Source organism: Gymnodraco acuticeps, unplaced genomic scaffold (assembly GCF_902827175.1).
Source record: "Gymnodraco acuticeps unplaced genomic scaffold, fGymAcu1.1, whole genome shotgun sequence".
In the NCBI taxonomy this organism is placed as follows: domain Eukaryota; kingdom Metazoa; phylum Chordata; class Actinopteri; order Perciformes; family Bathydraconidae; genus Gymnodraco; species Gymnodraco acuticeps.
Window position 1 is genome coordinate 212,260 of NW_022990975.1, and position 17,543 is coordinate 229,802.

At 38.7% G+C, this 17,543-nt stretch overlaps 1 protein-coding gene across 5 annotated transcripts in view; it reads right to left on the minus strand.

Annotated features, from left to right (window-relative positions):
- The window catches only part of myo5aa (myosin VAa), a 72,226-nt gene that overhangs the window by 46,832 nt on the left and 7,851 nt on the right, over positions 1-17,543 (minus strand). For all 5 annotated transcript variants that reach the window (XM_034235535.1, XM_034235538.1, XM_034235534.1 and 2 more), the window contains exons 2-3: positions 7,663-7,773; positions 4,804-4,975 (exon numbers count right to left, since the gene is read on the minus strand). In XM_034235535.1, coding sequence (XP_034091426.1) covers positions 4,804-4,975; positions 7,663-7,773 — 283 coding nt within the window. The remainder of the gene's footprint in view (positions 1-4,803; positions 4,976-7,662; positions 7,774-17,543) is intronic.

Genomic DNA, 17,543 nt, shown 5'->3' on the forward strand with positions numbered 1-17,543 from the left:
GGGATTTTAAGATTCTGAAGTATTATGCTAAAAACTCAATAACTTAGATTATTATTTATAGTTTTGCTGAATAGTTTCATGTCCGCTTACCTTAGAAACGTAAAATGCGACGGCAGTGTGCAGATGGGGAGCATGTTAGCTTAGCTTGGTAGCTTCAGCTAGCTCTGGAACTTCCAGCTCGCAGCAGGTCCCGCCTCCTCTGTGCCAGGACACCCCATCTAGTCACTCAGAGAGAATCAGGGCAATCTGATGTAGAGTTTCAAAATAAAAGACCTTTGAAGTCTCATATATGAGCTATCATCCCTCTGTTTTTAGATAAGAATAACATAAAAACTATCCAGTATCAAATACTTATTTCACTCCAGGGTGATAGCAGGACACCCCATCTAGTCACTCAGAGAGAATCTGGACAATCTGATGTACAGTTTCAAAATAAAAGACCTTTGGAAGTCTCATATGAGCTATCGTCCTTCTGTTTGTATCCAACAGTTAAAATGTTCGAATTACATTGAACCAGAATTGTCCCCCTTTTTTCTTTAACAGTGAAGAAAATTGGATATGTTAATGATATATTGATGGCAAAACTCAAAATGTCCTCGGTTTAATTTTGAAAATCTGGCCACCTTATCTTAACCTGATATATTAGTTATACAGTAATAGTATTGACAATCTAAAAAAACTGAGCAACTCTACAGTCAACTTTATATTTCTTATAGTCTAAAGCATTTATTATTTTCATTTTTCCTCCTCTCATATTCAGTGTGGACGGATTGAGACAGCGTGGTGTCCAGAGAGCTGCAGAGACTTCAGGGAGAAACCTCCGTGTGATGGACGTCCTGTCTGTTGGTTTGGAGAGGACTGAGGGTCTTTCCTCAGCGAGGAGGACCAGGCCTGATGGAGGAGCCCATGCTGGGCATAGCTGATACCAACTGCACAGGCCTAGTCTATCACTTAATTTGACTAAATGTGTTCACTTATACATTTAATAGGTTTACACCTTCTGTCCATATGTGCTTTTTATTTAAAACATGTTTGATTAAGTTTTGGTTCACATTTCAATAATTTGTATTTGCACTCTTTTTGTCCATTATTCGTACTGAAAATGTTAGATTACTCACATCTGACTGAAGATTGGCCCCATTTATTTGTGACGTTGCAAACTCTGCGGTACAAGGCACAAGTGATGTGAAGCTCATAAAGTGAGGCAAATAGAAATAATCAGCTGATGGAGTGTAGATGTGGAAATAGCTGCATTCGATCAGCTGACTGTTTTCACAATAAAAGTAGTTTCTTAGTGAATGTCGTGTACTGGTCTTAAAATCTCATAGCATCAGCTTTTAATGTTTTTCTTGGATGTTGAGTCTTTCAGGCATGTCCTTTCCTAACAAAAATGACAGGAAACATAAAACATATTATTGCAGAACAAGTGTGTTATTTATGAAAGCGGTGTGTTTGTGTGTTTAGGGGCTGTAGATATAATTATTTTGTAATTGTAATGTTTTTTTTTTATTTCAACAGTGAGCTACAAAGACAATCAGATTATGAATGAACAGTATGAAGTTCATCAACATTGAAATATATGTTATTATCAAAATAATATTTAACTGTTATCAAAACGTAGTACAACTGTAGAAGCTTGCTCTGTTGTGTCACTGAAAGAATAACTTTTACCACAATATTGAGATAAATAGTAGCAATTCTCACTATGTGTTAAATATCTTTGCCTTCAATACATTAAATTAGAAAGCTGACAAAGTCATAGTGCTTGTTAATATCTAAATGTAACTTTTTGCATGGAAAAAACCCTCAACTTAACTGATGTGTAGGTGATCTAGTATTTAGTATTGTTTAATGTACAGTATATCAGTGTATTCAAGTCAATACTTCATTTATTTAAACCAATATCTTTATTGATTCTTTGTACAGTATGAAAATAGAGTCTTTGTACCTGTGCTGAAGTTAACTGCTGTGAGGAGTCCAGTTCTGTCTCTCACTCTCTGGTCCAGCCTGTCTGCATCACCTGGACACCTTAAACAAACAGATATATATGTAAAGTACCATGTGTACAAACAATATAACTGATTCTCTTCTGTTGAACATGTTGGATTGTGTATTGTCCGAGTCAGGGTCCTTTTTATTTTACTGTAACTTTGGAAGTTGTGTTACCAATGCTTACCGTCAACCGTATTGTAATATCTAACCTAATCATCTTGAAATATGACATTAATAATTGTAATATACACACATCTTATTGTGAGGTTGATTTCACATACACTACTTCGACATTAGCTTGTCTACATACTTGAGCATAGCCAATTTAAATTAACCTTAGCGATGCATACAGTTCCTACCTACATAATAAAATATCTCTCTAAGTTACAAGAATGACCTTATTTTATAACCTCAAACAGAAGCCGTTTGTTCTACAGTATTATCCCACTTAACGCTTGTCTATTTAGTTTCAACCTTTATATATACAGTCTATGATTTTAACTTGGAGGCTACGATTAGCATCGTTAGCACCGATGTAGCTACCACTCGCTTACACGCTAACCCAAGCCTTAACATTCATTACGTAGCTGATTATTTATGTATTAATGATTTTAAAGTACTCGAATTTCACTTACCGCAAAACCGCATTCATGCACCGTCTGTTTCAACCGCAGAGCGAGTCACAATAGTCCGATATATAAGCATGAAGAACAAACAAACACGGCCGAGGTCAAGTTGTGTTCCCTGGATGAACTGACCAGGCAGAGTGCCAGTAGCTTCACGGAGCAGCTAGCAGAGAGACAAGAAGCTAGCAGCAGCAGTCACTAGACAGAGCCGTCACTCAATGTGACCACGCCCTAATTTATGAAAAAACGTTAAGACCTAATATAAATAAAAGGGTCGTGTTAGAAAACAATTCACTCACAGATCCATAATCATGAAGGTGGAATTTAACTATATTCATAATATGTATTGCAGCCAGGGGTAGAAACATGTTTTTTTCTGCTGTAAAGTTGGGCATTTTAACATGGGGGTCTATTGAAATCGCTCCTTTCTGCAGTCATCGCCTATCGGCCAATATATGAACTGCAATGTGTGGCACTTCCGTATTGGCGTCCCGGCTCTTCCCCAGAGTTTGCTGCTTGGTCTGTACCAAACTGGAAGATTGACAATAAAGTTGACTTTGAATATAATGCATATTGTTTTTTTTATTAAAAAGGCGCCCAATATCTTAAATACAGATAACAATCTTGCATGTGTATATGAAGTTGTTATATATCTTTTTTATAATGTGCATATGGCAGAACATACAGTGTGTCATATTTTCTGTCTTTCTTAGTAGCATCATTATCAAAACCTTAAAATATAGTAGAAGGGGTGATTTGAGGTTTTCAAGAACAAAGTTACTACATGACTGAAACAATGTCATGCAGTGTATTTATGCCCTTGAATGATCTTTAAACAACACTTTATTGTACATTAAGGGACACGTAACAATGAGAGTAAATACACAGTAAACAATGCTGGTTAGGTTATTGATGTCTGCAGAGATCAAGGCATTGCTTAAATCATCCATGTTGAAACCTTAATAAACTGATTAGTGTGTCATAAGTGCAGAAATGAACTACAGTTCGATTGTGTACAGTTACTGAGCTATAAACACAATGAAGGTAAATTCCAATCTACTGTAATTTGTAGGTTTACGGGTTAATCGTAAAATGATTTCCTGTTGTTAGATCACTAAGCTGTAACAGACATACAGGGTAAGAAGGGGCAGGTCAAATAGGATTTTCTTCTCCCTGTTCCTTTCCACCATGCGCTATAAAAAAAAAAAAACAGTATAAGTGTATATGTTTTGTAAAGTGTACATGTTTTGTTTTAAAATAACTGCCATGTGTGGAATAAACTAATAAATAATTGTTTAAAGTGGACCTATCATGCAATTTTTAGGCAATAGCATAGGTCTCAGATATATAAAAATATATTAAAAAAATGTCTATGAAGTGTTTTGCTCAAAATACCAAACGGATTACCCATTCTAGCCATGCCTCATATCCCTCTATTTCACTTCCTGTTTCAAAAGTGCTGATTTGGGGATAAAGCGTTGATAAAAAAAGAGGACGGGGCTGAGCTCATGCGGGACCCGGCAGCTACTGTCTAAACTAAATACTGGCGTGATGAAACGCCATATCATGGATTATCAAGGATTATTTCTGAAACAGTATGGAGCTCAAAGGCGTTCTCTCTTGCCGGTTATACCACAAGGTGAGTTCCTTTTTACTTCCTGCTTCTTCACACACACATGCTCTCCAGTACAGGTTAGCTCTGAGTGTTAGCGATGCTAATGTGAACACCGACCATATTACGTCCAAAACAGGTTCTGATAGCAACGTTTCTGATAGGGCCGTGGGCGTAAAGCCAGCCTACATTTCCGATATTACGTCATATCGGACGCAAATCTGGATCAGCTCCGTTATTCCCCGTTTTTAGAGATTTGGGTACGGAGGAAAAGAGAGAGGGTTATATTTTCTGACGCCGCGTGAGTTCCCCAACACACCGGGGACACATATTTATGTGGAAAAGTGCATTGTGCATGATAGGTCCCCTTTAAAAAGCAAAACGTTTGCTCGTACAAAGATTTTGGCACACATTTGATTGTTTTTTTTCATAAAGGGAGATGGCGTTAGACATTTAAAGCTTAATTCAAAATCCTTAATAAAATCCAAAATCCTTAATAGATTTATATTTTATGTAAATAAAGCAGTGACAACATGCATTAGGTCTTCTTTAGACAGTTTAAGCGCCACGTACCGCAGTAGGTGTAGATGAGCTTGGAGTCCATGAAGCGGACCTTGAGGTTGTGCAGCACGGCCGGCTCGTGGAGGTAGCTGAGCGCTGTGAGGTCGTTCTCTCCCACCAGGATGTCGGGGTTTCGCAGGTAAGGCAGGTTCTTCGTCTTGGGGTCGAGTTTGTGCTCGATGTTCTAAAGATGACCAAGAAAACATAGCAGAACAGGAGTTATAGCAGCAAATCACAATGAAATACTAAAACAAAAGATGGTGAATCTTAAAAAAAGGTAAAGGCAACGAATATACGTCCAAGCTTGAACATTTAATGTCTAGACTGATGAAATACATTTTTTGGGTACAATTAAGTATTTAGGCTTGGATTAGCTTAGTTTGTAGTACATTTGGTTAGCCTTAAGGTATTTTATAGATGTACAGTGGGGAAAAAAAGTATTTAGCCAGCCACCAATTGTGCAAGTTCTCCCACTTAAAAATATGAGAGAGGCCTGTAATTTTGTTTCTGGTGTCCTTTGACAGCTCTTTGGTCTTGGCCATAGTGGAGTTTGGAGTGTGACTGTTTGAGGTTATGGACAGGTGTCTTTTATACTGATAACAAGTTCAAACAGGTGCCATTAATACAGTTAACAAGTGGAGGACAGAGGAGGCTCTTAAAGAAGAAGTTACAGGTCTGTGAGAGCCAGAAATCTTGTTTGTTTGTAGGTGACCAAATACTTATTTTACCGAGGAATTTACCAATTAATTCATTAAAAATCCTACAATGTGATTTCCTGGATTCTTTCCCCCCATTCTGTCTCTCATAGTTGAAGTGTACCTAGGATGAAAATTACAGGCCTCTCATCTTTTTAAGTGGGAGAACTTGCACAATTGGTGGCTGACTAAATACTTTTTTGCCCCACTGTATATAGAGGATAGCCATATCAAACAGCAATGTACCATGAATAGCCCTCAATCGATTCATACAAATGTAAAAAAACATACATTAAAAGAAAACACCAACTAACGGCTGGGATCAAAATAGTTTTGTGTCCTGATTTCTGAATTTTTAACAGCCAAGTAATAAGCAACTACTTTCTCTTGCCTTTCTGGTGCCATGTTATTTGTTGATTTTCTCAACACTTGGTCTTCTTACGTTGCCAGCAGACACCGTTACATGTTTATACTCAAATGATGAGAGAAACATGCCTTCATATTGTTAAAGCCAAAAGTGAAAAGGTTAATTCCACAACATAATCTTAAATCAAGTACTGCGATAAAATCCATAGAGCGATTTCTTCTGGAAACTCCTTTACTGTTGCAGTTTTAATTATCATTAACAGAAATCCACACCCACTATGTATTAATACGGCTTTTCATGCATTTGTACTCAAAATGTCATGAGACTGGCTTCTGATTTGGCATGGCTCTGCAGCAAAACCACCAGTCGCTCAAAAGCTGTTATTGTCCTAATCTTGTTTTCAGTTTTGACGGCAGCTATTTACCAAAGCACAACGATAAGGGCATTAAGACGGCACAATAATCTAAATCTGTTCTTTTATGAATTAAATCATTTGATTCTTAATCTGCACAATAATCAGCAAAAAATCCACAATGAGAGACAAGCATAACAATCCTAAATTGTTTTTGTTTCGCTATTCAAAGACATAATTTGCCTCAAGGTTGTGGTATGACTTGTCTCCATCCTGTGAGGGCTTGAGCTTTCTGGCTGCTGCAGGCCTACTGAGACATGTGACGTGATATTTAGCAACCCAGATAACCTTGAGTTATTCAAAAAATCCTTTATCTCAGCTCTGCCTGGAGTGGCACCAAAGAGCTGTCACTTATTCCTTGGTTCATGTCCTTACTTTTTCACCCAATATCATCTAGAATGGATAACAATTTTGCATGACATTAAACCAGAACCAGAATCGTCAGACGTATTAAAGAAAGAGCAAAAGACTCTTTATGACCAAATTATCAGACCTGATTTAGCTTTGGGCTACTAAATACAGACTATACTAAGGCTATATGACGTGGGATATTATTCAACTGTTCCATCATCAGATCATTATTACACTTTATGTAGTAGTTTGTGGAAGTCATTCGTAGAGAAGGGAGGCATTTAGCTGCTAACTAGCTTTAGCCAAGTAGCATGCAGTACCAGCAGTCTAGGCTTTAGCTGTTGCTAGGCCACAATACTGTAAGACTGATGTCGTCATAAAAACATTGAAATATGGCAAAAGCCCGTTGTCGATTTACGAGGATAACAGTCCCAGTGATGAATTACAGTCCAGGAGCTGCTGCTCGAAGTTTTCAGGGAAGAAAAATAGATTTTTTAAAAAACAGAAAAAAGGTGAGCAGAAGCAAGAGCGTCTGCACTGTAAGAAAGCAGGAAGCAACTTTAGCTGTACTTCTGTATATCCGATTGTTTATTTGATCTTATGTTACTCTAAAAAGGCAGCACATTTCCACTAAGGAATAAATAAAGCATTTCTTATTCTGATTCTCTAGACATCTTGCGGAGTTCATGGCGGAAAACGTTTGTACAGTTGCACCGATGTTGCTAGCTACATTGACGTATGGTCACATGACTAAAGGAGCAATATGGCAAATGGTCTTGCTGGCAACATGCTTTCATTATCAGGAGTGCTGTGTGCCGGAAGCGGTTTGTATTCTAAACTGCAGAGTTAAATGTACTGCTCTACATTTTAAATGCTCCTTCGGGCATCTTTGAAAGCAGGTCTCATTTGTGGAGAGTGCTAATGGTAAAACCAATAACCGCTAATGAGAGCCAGCACTTTGAAGTGTCTTTGAGGCGGAGACAGAGAGAGAGACAGAGGAGGCAACAAAAAGAGAGAAAAATCATGAAGAGGGAGAGAGTCCTCACAGTTCCATCCTCCAGCATGAGCTGCAGGGAGGTGTCGCCATTTTTGTAGTCTTCGGTCAGCTCAGCAGACTTCCACACCTCCTCTGCATCGGGGACCCACACCCGAGCGCGCTGAAACACAAGAGGAGGAAAGAGATGTTAGAAGATTTTATCGTACAATGGCAAGGTACGTTTATTCATATAGCACCTTTCAACACAAGGCAATTCAAAGTGCTTTACAAAAATGAAAGACATTAAGAAAATGGCATTTAAACAGTCACAGGGTATATGCAGGAATCCTGAAGTCAAATGTAATACCTTTTAAGAGCTTTTTTAAGACCCTTTCCATACATTTTAAGACCTCATCACCACTTCGAGTTTTAACCGGTTACCTTGGCGACAAACTTTACCTCACATTGACTATATAGTATTGATTGTCCTTCCTCTTTATCTTCCAACCATTTGGACGCAAACTTGCATTTCCCCATAACGATGTTGTTTAACAACCGCCGTAAACGGACCTTCGCGCTATCAAGCAGTGAGCGTGCGATGTCCTGTTCAGATGACGTCAAATCCAACGGGATGCCATAAATAAACTACACAGAATCACACTACACACCTACGCAATGATTACATTCAGGCAGACTGTAGAATACAACCTCTTTGGACAATTCATATACTTATTGGAAACAAGCTACAAAATGTAATACCTTGGGAAATGCCGTTTAATAGCCTTCATTTTCGCTAATTTGATTTATCAACTTTTAATACTTAAGACCCCGCGGACACCCTTAGTCATTAAAAAGCAAAGATAATAAAATAAACATTAAAGTCAGTACAAAGGTTGCGTTATAATTTATGATTGTCGTCATCTTGATGGACAGGGTCGTCAAATTGTCTTCATAATGGATGTATTATAATTTATAATACATTTAAAGATAAAGCATGTTATTGCATTTAGTGTGCATGTTTTAAGAAGGTAATATAGAGAAGAAATGAACAGAAATGCTTAATATGAAGGTTTTTTCCTGCAATGGAAGCAAGGCCACTAGAAACAGTCTTCCTATCCACACAAATGTAAACAATGCAATTTTACAAATTAGTTTTTGCATCTTTTCCTCACATGAACGACTTCTTATGGCTTCCATTTTGTTCTTATGGCTCAACCAGACAGCATTTGAGGAATACAAATTATAGCAAGAGCTAGGTGTTGCTGACATCTTACATTACCAACCAAAACGCATCTTTATTAAGAAGTTGATGCCATCTTTATATTTAGTTCAGCACATACACTAACAGCTTGTATTTTTAGACACTCCCACATATGGTATATAAAATCATCTGATAGAGTATCAGACGTCCCTGTGCAACGAACCCGCTGCCCCTGGACTCCCAAGTAGGTTAGAGTAAATATTTTATTGACTCGGTTTGCTCCATCTCATTTCAGCAAAAAGCAATAGTGTTGAATGTGCTTTTCGGTTTTGTCTTGTTTACCCTGTGTCAAATGTGCTTATTAGTTTCTTACATTAAGCACATTGACCCTCATGCTGTTTTTGAGCTTTAAGTTGAGTCTGATCATTTCACTTTTAGAAAATCGCATCTATTTCAATGAAATATGAGGACACTCCAGTCTACATTCGTCATCACATAAAAATGAGCATTGAATTCAATCTAGTCTAGCCAAAATATGACCTTGTTTCCTTCTCCCAAGCCCCCTCTGTCGTTTTTAAACTGTCATTTAGACAAGTAATGTACTCTGAGTCCTCCTGACTCCTGGTATGGCGCCCACCGCACATCACAGGACACACAAGTGCTGCATTGATTGATGCATTTATTTTTGTAGCTACCTTGTAATTTATTTGCAGCCAACAATCCATCATGGTAATATAGTCACACAGAGCTGGTGATAGGGCTGCTCAATTAATCGTATTTTAATCGCGATTATGGCTTGCAACGATTAAGAAAACAACGTTATCGAAATAAAACAATTATTTTTTTATTATTACTTTTTTTATTTGGTTTTTCAGTTGAATTATACTTGAAGTTCAGGGTAATCAACTGTTAAAAACATACTGTTCACATTTTTTTTTCTCCAATAAATGGATGTTTTTAAAGTCAATGAATAATCGCATTTAATAATCGCAATTACAATTATTGACCCAAATAATCGAGATTATGATTTTTGCCATTTTGCAGGGCTGCTCGATTATGGCACAAAAAAAAAACTGGTGAAGGACATCGTTGCTGCCTCGTCATTTTCCCAGCTCAGTCATGGTACAAAAGGTCATAACGAACATGTTTAGTCATAGTATTCAGTAATGAAATTGACACTGCTTTTAAAAGATGGCACACAGGACTTCCTTACGTCAGTATGACCTCAGAGAAAACACTGGCTCCAATGTGTTCACAGTCATGAGCTCATGGCTGGTAACGATCAGTTAAGTCGTGGGAACAGACCTCGGTCCACAATGCAGTTGTGGACAGTTCACTATAAAACTGCTTCAGACCTTACAGGCTTGTGACTGGAGGCAACCAGCTGATCGCAGACATGTGGAAAAACAGTGATGAACACTGGCAGTCACATGGCTGAGGAATCCAGCTCACAAACCGACTGGAAAGGGTGTTGTAGTTTGCTGAATGACTTCGGTGTGATTAGAGAATTGAGAAAAAACAATGTAACCTTATAAACCCGAGGCCTGCATGTGGGTGCAGGCTCCTAACGTAATGAAACAAAACAGAGGTTGTCTTACAGTAAATCTGATTTTACATAAGGGGCAAAGATAAGAGGAAATTAAATAAAAAGGTATTTTAACAGATTCTGGTCCAGTTTGTTTTCCAGCAGCAATGGTTTTAACCCCTTAACATGAATGTGTGTTGAGTAATTTCAGCACACACATGTAAATGAGTCAATGGCGGGACATATAAATAAATTATACTATCACATTATACTATCGAGGCAATAGCAGATAAAATGTCCTCCCTCTCTTCAAATCTTTGTTAAAGTATATTCAGGACAGAGTAGAAAGACGCAAATCAAACCCACATTCACACACTGCCCAAAATCCCTACAGGGGTTAATCTCTCAAACTTTACGTGTTGTAATCTCAACATGGATGAGGATTATACCGTAGAGAAGACTGATTTATTTTAAATACAAGTGAATTATGAACACTCACAGTGAACTACTTTCACAGGACTATCTGAAGGACACTTTTTAAATACCTCAGAAGACACAGGGAGAGGATCTGGTTCATTTGTTCTGCTGCTTCACTACCGATCATCTGAATCATGACATCATGGTCACACACACTTTGCCCCCTCTCTCTCCCTCCGTCTTACTCTCTCTCTCTCTCTCTCTCTTATTATAATGAAGGGTGGTGGTGTATTATAGCAGCTACAGCTTCTCCCAACAGTGTGTAGAGGTCTTTTTGATTTTGCTGATACAAATATTTTTGACACTTTTTTGAAACTGAACACTATCAACAAATCCCTTCCATTTCTATTTGTCACATGTCAATACATATTAGAGCTGGAGAATATGACCCACACTTTCGTTCCTGATAGGTCATTTCAGAAATACATATTGACATATTTTACTACTGTATATACAGTAGCCTGTTTTCTGATGATTCAATAGATAAATAGTCTATATTGGCGCATTTCCACTGCAGGGCTTCGTACGGTATAGTTAGGCCTTGGTAGGCCAGAATCACTTTATGCTGCGTTTCCATTACAGTTTAGGAACTGGGGCAGTAACTATAGTAACGCAGTGTGGAGCCGTGACGTCATCTTCAATGCGAACCACAAAACCAACATCAGCCGTTAGCTCTTACGGCCCCTACACACGGCGGCATGCGTTGACGCTTCTGCCCATTCACTTTGAATGGGGTGACGTCACGCTTCGCCGAACTGCATTGTGGGAGCAAAGCGTAGCCTTTCTCGCGGTGCTCGCTGCAAAAGTAGAGCAATGTTCTACTTCTGAAGCTTTGACGGAAGCGTTCAGCCAATCGAATCATATGCCAGTACAAGCTCTAGCCAATCAACTGCTGCTTGTGTGTCCGGGGCGGTGTGTGTCCGGGGCGGGAGATTCAGGTGATTGGTTGTTGGTCTAGCTTCAGACATGCCCGCCGGCAAGCGACAATGCACACCGCCGTGTGGAGGGGCCGTTAGCCCTCAGAGCTCACAGCTCCTCGTCTGTTCAGAAACTAGACAAAAGTTAAACAATTGCAAACAAACCACAGACTGCCTGTGTCATGGCGAATGCAGTCGCTGGTTTATAATGTCTGTAGGCCGTTGTTGTGAGTGTGGACGGTCGGAGCATATACAACGTTAGCTTAGCCGATCTCCATTTAGAAAACATGCATTTTAAAAGGTTTTTCGCCTGCCGTCTGTCTGCAGACTTGTCAAAGCATTAATTCATGGTTTTTACTAACCGGTATCAGTATGTTGTTACTTCGGCATCATTTTGAAACGTGTATTACAATTAAATCACGGTCAAATATGTTCATTTTGTTGTAGTTGTAGCCACTCACGACACTAGTTTAGCATACTCAGCCTGGTTGTTGGCCCGGAAAGAACCACGATTTTGGAGAGCCAGAAAAACTGTGAAAAAGTACCCGTTAGCCGGAACTACCCCTAGTGGAAACGCAACCAAAAACGGGCCGGGTTTGGCACGGCACGCTTAAACCGCGCTGCAGTGGAAATGCGCCTTTAGACAGCACATTGTAAATACAAATGTTGTATTCTCTTGTGTAACTGAAACACATGATATATGAAGAGTAATTTATCTTTCAAAAAACAAACTTTAGTGCATTATTTAAACAAATGTATTTCACAGCTATTCACTGACTATGGTTACATGCACACACATTCAATTAATAAAAATAAGATTGATTTAACAGAGTTTGATCAGATTGTTGGATACCTTTTAGTAAGTGTGCTTGCTTTAATTATTTTAGACCATGTTATTGTGTATTATACTATATTGATAAATAGTTTCATCACAATAAGATTCTATTAAAAAGACCTTGGTTGATGATTGGCTAATGGTTACACAAGCCAAAACATCGTTATGACATCATAAAGTGACCAAGATCTGATCAGCTCATTTTCAGACAGGTTTTTATAGAAATGGATCAGAACAAAAAGTGAGAGAATTTTTTTCCCCTGAAACTTTCAGAATCTCTTTCCACAGAGGGGACACATGTTGATGTATAAAAGACGTGAAAAGTGGATTTTGCACGATAGGTGACCTTTAAATAAAACCTTAATAACAATAGAGTTAAGGATATTTCTCCAAAAGCACCCTTTTTTTTTCCTTTAGAATTGAACCTATATAGAGTATTTACTGACATTGAATGAGACATTAAACAGTGTACTTGGTAGGACTACTGGACTATGTAATTGCGATACTGTAATACCAGCACCTTGTTGACATCTACCTGGACCCATCTTCATTTTCTATATAAAAACATTTGGACCATCTATGTTGTAAATGAATTATCTTTTTAATTCATATACATGACACCTACTGTACGTCTGGGCGTCATGGGGTAGGACCCAAAGTATAGAATGCGTTGTATTCTGTAAAAACTGTAAAGCTCCCCAAGAATTTTTTTTGTCATTTGTGATATTTCGCTGTATGGATTACATTTAATTGCCTGTATCTAAATTACACTAAATATGTTTTTTCCTTTTCTGCAGTGCGATTTCTTGTGAATTATTAGCTGGCACATGATATGAATATCTGCAATTAGCTTAAACCAGCTGATAGTCAGTTAATGTTGGCCTATTTTTCTACGTTTCTGCCACCACTGTGTGCAAGGATGCGTTCTTTCGCCCCTATTTTTTATAATGTACACTGATAATGCAGGAGCATGCAAGACAACAGCTACCTGGTTAAATTCTCTGATGATACCGCCCTCTTGTCCCTCCTTAGCGGTTCAGAATCAGGCCGCGAGTGTGCTCGAACTGATTTTATTTCCTGGTGTGACGACAGTTTTCTGGATTTAAATGTCTCTAAAACTCAGGAATTAGACGTCACAAGGATGTTCCTAAGGAGTGCGTCATACACAATGACAAGGTTGAAATTGTCACATCATACAAATACTTGGGCACCATTTTCGATGACCATCTCAAATTTGATGTGAATACTGAGTGTATTGTGAAGCGGAGTCAACAGAGAATGCACCCTCTTCGCAAACTGAACTCTTTCTCTGTCAGTCCCTTCATTCTTTGTCGTTTTTACCAAGCATTCATTGAGAGCCTTATTTGTTTTTCTTTTATCTGCTGGTTCCATAGCCTTACACTGAAAGACGGGAACAGCCTGAACAGCATTGTTAAAACCTGCTCCAAGATCATCGGCGTGAAACAGAGAGACTTCAATTCCTTCTGGAACCAACAGATTCTGCGGAAAGCAGAGCATTCTGAACTCTCCAGGTCATGTTCTTTCACATGAATTTCGTCTGTTGCCATCAGGGCGTAGATATGCTCTACCTGCTCTTAAGACTAATCGCTTTGCTAAATCATTCATCCCTTCTGCACTCAAACTTTTAACTTGATTATTTATTTATTTATGATTGTGATGCCATGAACTATTTATCATGTAAATTGGAATGATCCACATCTGTGCTCCCGGGTGTATCTGTGTGTTTTCTTCCTGCATGTTCCTGCCTGTGTACATGACATAAGCTGCTCATAACCAATTGCTAGTAATTAGTAAAGTTAGTAAAGTTGTTGATTGGTGTGTTTTTCTGCTAGTCAGTTGCAGTCACAGAAAAACAAACACAGAAAGACAAAGATTACGTATATGCGTTTGACAAAAACAATATAATATATGACAAAAGTCAAATATTCCTATCCTAGTGAGAACAATATGATTGTCCTTGATTCAATAGATTCAATTAAAACAATGGAATCAACATTCGAATGCACGATAATTATTTGAATAAGCAGTTTCATTTGCCATTAAGACAACCTGTGTAATTACGACTGTCTCATTAACAATGTAATGTTAGTGTCACAATCAGCCGTTTTCATTTATCACAGCGGCTGTCACTTCCAGCTGTAAGAAGCTAATTGTGGTTGTTTGTTCATTAAATGGTGATCAAATATAATCTAATGCATTTCTTTATTTTCTTGAAACAAAGAAAAAGTGGTAATTAGGGAAACATTCACTGACAATAAACAAAATTATTCAGGAAAGACATTTTGTTGCTCCCAACTACTCTCTTTTAATATTTTGAGACCATTTAAATGATCTCCACACCATGGTTTTGTTATTCCAAACTCTGCTGTGCTGCCGGATATAACGGATCGTTATTTAAATGCTAGCAGCGTTCACAACGTGTCTAAATATATGAACATTTGACTCAACTTCAACTAGGTAAATGTGCCTTTAACTTCATGGGGAACAACTGTTAAATATATGCAACAACATAACCTCTGTGGCTGCAGTTCTCCATTACTCTTCCCATTTCCCCTTACATTACTGGTTTGGTTTCACCCTTTTGATCCCTACAGGACACCATCCCAGCCTCCTAGCAACAGAGAGAGGAGATGGGAGACAGTTGGAGAGACAGAGAGGAGGGGAGGAGGAGGACCAGAGCTAAAAATAGTCTGAGCGAGTTTTGAGCAGCATCACACCTCACAGAGACATCACTGCGCACTCTGATGCTCATAATTATCCACACACACCTTTTTCACATGTCAAACATAATTATCAGGAACTAGTTAAGACTGAGGTATGCTGTGTGTCAAAGAGACAGACAGCATTATAATGCAGCTGCAGAGACCGTGAATAATATGTATAGACCAATAAATTCCCCTAGGACACACACACACACACACACACACACACACACACACACACACACCACACACACACACACACACACACACACACACACACACACACCCACACACACACACACACACACACACACACACACACACACACACACACACACTACACACACACACACACACACACACACACACACACACACACACACACACACCACACACACACACACACACACACACACACACACACACACACACACACACCACACACACACACACACACCACACACACACACACACACACACACACACACACACACACACACACACACACACACACCACACACACACACACACACACACACACACACACACACACACACACACACACACACACACACACACACACACACACACACACACACACACACACACACACACACACACACACGGTTCAAGGACATATTGTAATCCTCCACAATGAAACCCAAGCTGCACAAGAGGAGCTTCTGAAAGCTGGAGAGAGAAATGTGAAGAGTCAGAGCGCTGCCTCTCCGTGGGACAAACAGAGGGACCGAGGATGGTCAGACTGGAACATGTTATTTGAGATAGACGAAGAGGAGAGAGGCTGAGGAAGAAAGTACCAAAGACGTCAGAGCATCAATGATGTCAGAAGTCACATGACCAAAGTGTCTCTGATATGCCGCATTGCATGAGTGTAAACACTGTCTGTTACTGAAGCTGTAGTTTGACAATCTTTCATTTCCTCTTTCTGTACCTCGGAGCACTGGGGGGGGGGGGGGGGGTATTTCATTTGTATTACCTTATTATCTGCCCTTATGTTTGTTCACCATGTAAAGCGGCCTTGGGTCCCTTTAAAGACGCTATACAAATGTAATCTATTATTATTATTATACTGATGTGAGGGTCACATGCTTCTATGTGATACATGTGTCTTGTTTGTAAATGTGCAAAACAAAAGAGAGGTTTAAAGAGAATAGTTGTTGAACAAAAAAATGACATATTACACGTTGATTATGTTCAACAGATCAGAATTACAATATGACAAAGCAACACCTTCTTCTTCCATCTGCATCACTCAGACAGACGCTCGCATTTCAAATAACTGGTGACGGTTTGAATGTATTCAGTGTGATCCCGCCTTTCAGCGTATATTTAATTGCTTTTCTTTAACTCGGGATGAAGCGCTTCAAGTGACAGCTTGGTTTTACACTAGATTAAAGACTTCCAGAAAGGACTCTTTACTGTAGACTAACATATGGTAAAGGAAAGAAACAGACGAATGATCACCGGTCAAAACATATTCAGTAGTGCTTGAGATATCCTGACTTCAAGTTCAAGCTCCAAAAACAATGGATACTACATTTTCCATAATCAAAGTCTTTTGAAAGACATGTTTTGTTGCTCAGTGATATGATAATATAATATTCTCTGACAAACTGCTGAATAATAACAATAACTAATATACCACCATTCAATAAAGCTTACTAAAAATGATTTTGATCAGTTATCAGGAAGGTAATCTAAATGTTACACCTGTTACACTGGCCAGAGGGAATTTAAAGACATGGCAGATGGTTCCTGAAAAAAAATGAAGTAGCTTAAAAAAAAGCTTCGGTTTGATCATCCTCCAGTAGATGACTGGCTTGAAATCATGTGTGAAAAGACTCGTTATATCTGAGATTCAGAAACTACTTTTGAACGATGGACAAACAAAAGCTAGTGTTGGAAAACATTTGCTTTGCTCAAAAACTAGAGTGTTATCTAGATATTGTGAGTGTCATAATGCCTCGCAATGATGTTCTTGTTTTGTAGTACATTTTCTAATGAAATATAAGCATCAAAAACCAAACAGAACTGCATCCTATATGGATCATATTGAAGGACAACACCATCTTTCTAGCAGCTATGTATTTAATGACACAATTCATTTTAATTCACATAATTAACACAAAGCTGACAGCAGGTCAGTTTGAAGCAGGGAAAGGCGGCTCTTGAGAGTACGAGGCAAGGCTGCTACTAATCCTGGTTTAACTGAGACAAAGGATCAGGACATGATTAGGCTAACTAACACCGGC